The sequence below is a fragment of the Vespula pensylvanica genome, chromosome 11 (assembly GCF_014466175.1).
Source record: "Vespula pensylvanica isolate Volc-1 chromosome 11, ASM1446617v1, whole genome shotgun sequence".
Classification (NCBI taxonomy): domain Eukaryota; kingdom Metazoa; phylum Arthropoda; class Insecta; order Hymenoptera; family Vespidae; genus Vespula; species Vespula pensylvanica.
The window spans coordinates 828,647-835,952 of NC_057695.1; the positions used below are offsets into that span (position 1 = coordinate 828,647).

At 32.5% G+C, this 7,306-nt stretch overlaps 1 protein-coding gene across 19 annotated transcripts in view; it reads right to left on the bottom strand.

Annotated features, from left to right (window-relative positions):
• Positions 1-7,306, bottom strand: part of LOC122632993 (tyrosine-protein phosphatase Lar) — a 484,453-nt gene that overhangs the window by 18,215 nt on the left and 458,932 nt on the right. For 15 of the 19 annotated variants that reach the window (XM_043820362.1, XM_043820363.1, XM_043820367.1 and 12 more), the window contains 2 exons: positions 7,141-7,291; positions 5,032-5,328 (listed from right to left, as the gene is read on the bottom strand). In XM_043820362.1, coding sequence (XP_043676297.1) covers positions 5,032-5,328; positions 7,141-7,291 — 448 coding nt within the window. The remainder of the gene's footprint in view (positions 1-5,031; positions 5,329-7,140; positions 7,292-7,306) is intronic. The other 4 variants (XM_043820378.1, XM_043820379.1, XM_043820377.1 and 1 more) reach the window with 1 other exon arrangement.

A 7,306-nucleotide genomic window follows, 5' to 3' on the forward strand; every position in this document is an offset into this window, starting at 1 on the left:
GTATATATATATATTTTTTTTCTTTTTTTTTTTTTGTGAAGGTTTGTAGGGAAAAGAAACTAGGGGGAGTCGTAAGGATTTTTTAAACAAACGAAGGCATGCTCTAAACATGTGCAAACGATAGGTAAAACTAAATCTCAACTAAAGACAGAAGAGCCTTAGATATATCAGAGATATAGAAATATATATATATATATGTCTGTGTATATGTGTGAAATATATATATAGTGAAAAAAAGTGCGTTTCTCATACAAACATATATACATACATATACATATATAATCGTGTGTGCGTGTGCGTGTATGCTCGGTATGCGAATTTCTTTTTTCTAATTCTTTTTTCTTTTTTCCTTTCTTCTTTAATACTTTCTTATCTCCTTGCAAAACCGATATTTCTACGTTAGCAATTTTTCTTTCGCTTGTTTATTATCGATTCTTTTTTCTCTTTTTTGTTTCTTTTTTCTTTCTTTTCTTTTTTTTTTTTTTTTTTTTTTTTCCTTTTCGATATCTTTTTTTCAATGATTTATATATGTATATATGTGCGTATATGTAAGCATTTCACTCGCAGGCTGTAGTTCGAAAACGTAGCCGTTGCTTATTCTTTCGCGAATAATATTTCTTCGAAATATGTATACGTGTATCTGAGTATTATATGTATATATATGTACGTATATAATACTTAGAAATCCATTACGTTTCATCTTGATAAAGAAGAAAGAAAAAAAAAAAAAAAAAGAAAAAATAAGAAAAAAGAAAGATATGAAGCAAATGATGACACGAGATCTGTGTATGCAACGGCATACGCGAACGTACAGCCTTGCTTTCTATACGTCATAACACGTGGCAAGAGAGTTCAATGAACTAAAAGTATAAAAACGAAACATCCTTTTACTGACGTAATCACGTTAACCATCAGAAATAACACTGAGTGTATAGTGAGTACATATCAGTAGGTAATTGTAATATTACGTTATAGAGTGTGATATAAATCTTAATGACTAGCTGTGTTCAAAACCTGGATCATCCTCCTGCAAATGCTTTAAGGAAAGACAAAAACACGTGAATGAGTATAACAATTAAAGTAAGTTAATTAGTTCATAGAAGATTATTAGTCTGTGAAAATTGTTAAGTCCATGTGTTCCTATTTTCTTTTTGTTTCTTTTTTTGCTTATCTTTTTTTTTTTTTTTTCGTACTTCTGTTTGACTTTTATTTTTTATTTTTTATTTTCTTTTTTTTTTTTTTTTACTTTTCTGTTCTCTCTTCAAAAAAACATTCTTTTCTCTTATCCTCGATATGCAAAATATTTAACAATAACTTATTATTGTTTAATTATTATTTATTTGTTATTTTTAATACTTTATTTTTTTTACTTATTATTTTTCTTTTTTTTTGTTTCCTCATTTTTTTCCCTTCTTTTTTCTTTTTTTTTTCTTTTTTCTTTTTTTTTTTTTTTTTTTCTCAATCAAAACCTCCTCTTCTCATTAATTAATTATATGCATATATCTCAAACAATACAATGAATTAATCGATCAGAGAGGGATGCTTGGGTTGTTTGATTAAAAAGGGGGTTTAGGGGTGGAAAAACCAACGGCAACGAACAAAGAGAGAGTTATTAGGCCCTGTAAAAAATGTAAAATAGGGTTTGTAAAATATTTTGTTCTTTTATATGTTTTACGCTTAAAGAACACAGCTGAATTCAAAAATTGTTTATCAGCTTCTGAAAAATCCGTATGGCTGCGTGCACCTGGAAAAAATCTTTTGGGACACACTAGTTGGCAATAGTGGGTGGGGTAGGGGTGTGTGGGGGTGGTGGTTGTAGATGGATGGATTGGAAGGGAGAAGGTGTATTAAATCTGAAAGGGTTATGGATAAATCTTATAAATCTTTTTCTTTTCCTTTAGTTTTTAATCCACAAAAAAAAAAAGAAAAAAAGAAACAAAACGAGCTTTAGGATAGCCCGCGAGATTAATCTTTTTGATTTGGATTTTTTCTTTCTTTTTTTTTTTTTTTTCGTGAGAAGGGTTGAAGCGAGGGTGACGGAATTTGAAGTTGGGGACGGGGTGGGAGGGGTTAAGGGAAAATTGACGGGAAAATATGTTGCCGCAAAAATTCCAAAAATATAAAATCTCGCCAGCCAAAAAAGTAGGGCCAACATATAGAGCTTCGGGTTAACGCATACCGCGTTAGATGCCGCGATAGATCCGATTGTAAAAAATGGAATTACGAAGAAGGAAAAGATAGAGATAGAGATAGACAGAGAGAGGATTATGTATTTATGCGTGTTTATATGTATGATTTATGTCCGTGCGTGTTCGTGTTCGTATTCATCAGTGCATATATATATATATATATATATATATATATATGTCTGTATGTGCCTGTTTGTTGTTTTTGTTTGCCTCTGTGTGTGTTTGTGTGTGTATGTGTGATATGCATATGTAGATGTATGTGGAAATGAGAAAAGGGATTTAGATTTTTTTTTTTTTTTTTTTTTTTTTTTTCTGGAAGAGGGATGAGGGAGGACGAGCGTGTAAAGGACAGGCACGAAAAGTCGAAAAATTTGTGCGCGTTCAAAACTTTAGTTCGCGCAACACAAAATAGAGAGGAAGAGAAAAAGAAAGAAAGAGACAGAGAGAAAGAGAGAGAGAGAGAGAGAGAATGAAAGAGAGACAGAGAGAGAAAGAGAAAGAGAAAGAGAGAGACAAAGAATAATAGGAAAAGGACAAACGACAACGACGAATAAAAAAGAAAAACAAAAACAGAAAACGGAAGAAAAAGAAAGAGAGAGAGAGAGAGAGAGAGAGAGAGCGCCGAAAATGAAAAAACAAGTTTAACAGAGAGGAGAGAGGAGTCTGATGTAGATGCAAAGAAAAAAAGAAGAGAAAAAATATATATATATATAAAAAGAAAAAAAAAAAAGAAGAAGAAAAAAAGAAGACATTATCAAAGGACGTCAAGTCCTTTTTCCCCCTCCTACGTTCTTTAATTTTTTTTTCTTTTTCTTTTTCTTTTTCTTTTTCTTCTTCTTTTTACTCGATGCGGTTGACCCGATATCAATAGAAATATATATATATATATATATATATATATATATATTTTTGCCTGTTCTTTCGTTTACTTTTTACATGTTTATTTATTTATTTACTTATTTATTTCTTTATTTCTTTATTATTTATTTTTTTTCCTCCTTGCATTTCTTTCTTTCTCTTTTTGGTGTCTTTTACTTTGCATTATTATTGAGAATAATATCGTTGGAACTTAAAGGAAAAAGTGGCGTGACGTAAATAAAAAGCCTCAGCGCATGGTACGTAAGTGATATATATATATATATATATATATGTATATACAGGATGCGGTTGCGATCGTGGTGTAATCGGATAAATGGGGCTAATTTTTCGTGTTTCTGTGACATTTTATTTTCCCTCTTTGTTTACTTTTCTTTTTTCTTTTCTTTTTCTTTTTTTTTCTCGAAATCAAATCATTTTCTCGTATAATTAAATGTTTAGGAATACATGTGAATATAGGAAAAATCGACGTATTATACATGTATAAATAGTATTAAAAAAAAATCAAGGACAATACAGATGATACTTTATCTTGCCGTTTTTAATGTATTTAAATCAGCGAAATTTTTGCGTTTATGTCGATTTTCTACGATGAATCGTTCTGAATATCATTATTTTCTCGTTTCTTTTTTTTTTTTTTTTTTTCTTTTCTCCCTCGAAATACTTCGATAGATCAATATTATTTATAAATTTATAATAATTTCTTCCCGTTCGTTGAAAATATTCATGAAATTTATTTTTATGTTCCATAATAATTAATGTTATTATGAATTAATTAACTAATAATTAAATAAAATAATTAATTAATTAACCAATATCCACGGAAAGTTATCCCGTTTATCGATCACTTCTACGACCACTTCTATATCCTGTATATCGTATACTGTTAAGAGACAGAAAAAACATGGAGAGAAAATATATATATATATATATATATATATATATATATACATACATATACATATACATGTAAATATATATATATATATGTATGTATGTATACGACACAGAGAAGAATATAACACAAATCGTAAATCGGGGAAGAGAGACTAAGAATAATAATAATAAGAAGAAGAAGTATTATAAAAAGTAGAAATAGAAATAGAAATAGAAATAGAAGAAGTATTGTCGGTTTTTGGAAAGGTTAAATTGATTTGAGAAAGGTGGATTTAGATTTTGTTAGAGGTGGATAGAAATGATAGGAGATTATCGAAGATAGACGATACCGTTTATCTGAAATCGAAATGTATTTATGTACAATTAATACCGATTAAATAACCGATTAGATTTATTTTAATTATTATTAAAACGATACACGCGAAATATCCTTTACATATTCATCGGAAAGAACGTGTCGTAGCAAGCCGCACTGGAATGAATAATATCGGAGCGAATTCTCACCGCGTTAACGTGACTTTTGGCGGGCTTTTATATTTTTGGCTCTTGCTCGGCATCGCCTGCGCAAGAGATGTATCTTCGATTATATCGGCGACGCGTGTCGCGTGAAATTTTCGACGAGGTTGTTGTTTTCCCGTCCGAGAGAGACAAAAAAACGAAGAAAAAAAAAAAAAAAAGAAGAGAAAAGAAAATCCTCGCGTATCAGCCAATATCTCTCACAAATTATCTCAACGCCAATTAATCGATCCATCACGATTTCTCGTGATCGAGAATGGGAAAAGAGACAAAAAAAAAAAAAAAAGTATAAGAAAAAAAAAGAAAAAAAAATTCGAGAATGTCATCGACCGACTCTAACATCACGTCGAAGATTCACGCGACATATCTCCTAAGCATCGTCGATATAATAGACGAAGACGAGTATTATAGTATATATATATATATATAAAAATGGCGGAAAATAAAGTGAAAGAAGGAAAAAAAAAAGAAAAAAAAAAGACATTTGTCAAAAAAAAAAAAAAAACAAAGAACAATAGAAGAGAGACGATCAGTCAGTGTCAGTGATACATACCGTCCTCGTGAGTTCTGACCGAGATAGGATAACTCGGGGGCCCATCACCTACGCTGGTCCCCGCCAATACCCAGATCCGATACTCGGTCCACTTTTTGAGCTCGTCCAAGACGAATCGCGTCTGATTCAGTTTGATAACCTTCGCCTCGGAATCGGAGCGTCCGCTCTCGACGACTTGTAGTCTGTAGTAAGATATCCTCCCGTTGGAGCGTTCGGCAGGTGGGGGTTCCCATGTGACCAAAATGGAGGTCGGGCTGATCGCTTGGCCGGTTACATTGCGAGGCGGAGCCCCGGGTACTATATAAAACTCGATTATACGGATAGGAAAAAAAACTCAAAATTGGATATTTTTTCGTTTCTTTTCTTTTTTCTTTTCTCTTTTTTTTTTTTGTTTGTCATCGACGACGACGATTACCGACCGATCGGCAAGTATCAAGAATTTCGAATTTTGGGAGAGGAGAGATGACACGTCAAGGTCATCGATGGTCATCGATTGCTTTTCTTTTTTTTTATTTTCGAAAAAAGAAGAAGAAGAAGAAGAAGAAGAAGAAGAAGATTGAGGAAAAATAGAAACAAGGGAGGGGAAGAGAAAGAGAGAGAGGCACCACCGGTGACCTTGACGGGATTCGACTCGAATAATTCGAAGATCAGCATGCGTTCGATCGTAATCGTCGCTCGAACGAAGGAAACTCGTAAACGAAACGATGATGGTATCTTGAACGATCGTGGGTTCGAGGTATTAAACGGAGAAACTGGCTCGGAGGAGAACAAAAGAAATGAAGAAGAAGAAGAGGAAGAAGAAGAAGATGAAGTAGTAATAGTGGTAGTAGAAGTAGTAATAGAAGAAGAAGAAGAAGAAGAAGAGAAAATAAAAAACAAAAAAAAAGAAAAAAGAAACGTCATTACAATCGATCCTTGAACAGTCGAAAAGATTACGTGATTAGAGTGCGAAATCTCCCTGATCTGTGATTTCGCATTAGACCCAACGTCGTTAAATTCGAACGCAAAGGGAAAAAAAAAAAAAAGGAAAATTATTTTCATTGAAAATGGCGCGTCGAATCAACGACGTTACTTACTTATATATATATTATGATATATATATTATTATGATTATTAGATATATATATATATATGGTATTAATATAATATATTAATTCATAATAAATTTTTACGTGGGAACGAAAGTACCAGGAAAAAAAAAAAATTAAAAAACGGACGTAAATTATATGTTATCGAGAATGAAAAGAGGTGCCCAAAATGCACACATATATCGATGCAGAGTGCTTAGTGCAATTTATATGTATATGATATGTACGTATATATATATATAGATATATATAAAGTGGCATCCAAAAACGGCTTTCTTATTTGCAACGCATGCAGTCATTCTCACTCTCCCACGCTTCACGTTATTTCAACTTTGCTATTCTCCCTCTCCTTTATATATGCAACATAATTGTTTATTACATTCCCCGTTTCATTTTATCCGTCTCTCGTATATAATATTTCCAATATCAAACGAATCTCCTCTACCAACGAGGAGCTCGACTCTATCTGTCTTTCTTTTCGTGTTCTTGCATTTGCTTACTTTTTTTTTCCCTTTTCAATTTAAAAAAAATACTTTCTCTATCTTTTTTTTTTTTTTCTCAACTTCGTCTAATCCTCCTCCACTTGTTGCTAAACTTTTTTTTTAACTTGACTTTTTCCAAACTTCTCTTTTTACTCGAAAGCGTGTACGATTACTTTTTTTTTTCGTGGTCTTTTTCTCTTTTTCTTATCTTTTTTTTCTTCTTTTTCTTTTTTTTTTTCCCAATACAACGATTACTCTTTAATTTTGGAATAATAGAAAAAAAGGTGGTTTGTGCATCAATAAAGAGATAATAATAGCTTACGCTACTTTTGCGGGAGCGTCTAGCGCTACAGCACCTCCTACCTGCTGTGCCAATACGATTTAACGATCGTACAAGGAGAAACGCATTCGCGATCTATTCGTTCGCGATATGGATCCTCCGACGATCGATTGAAAATCGACATGCAAAATGGCACTCCTCGCTGCTTGAACTCACTGATTTCGATTCGGGCCTTGTTAACTGTTTTTTTTCTGCTTACCGTACTGTTTCGTGCGAACTGGACAAGGTATAGTAGTTGCACCCTCCCCACGTTGACTTCTAGCAGCTAACCAGATGTAATAGAGGGTGTTAGGGTAGAGACCGGTCAAGGTATAGTTCTCGGTCACTGGTATTCTCCGATGATGTTTTTCCTTTGGAATAAAAAA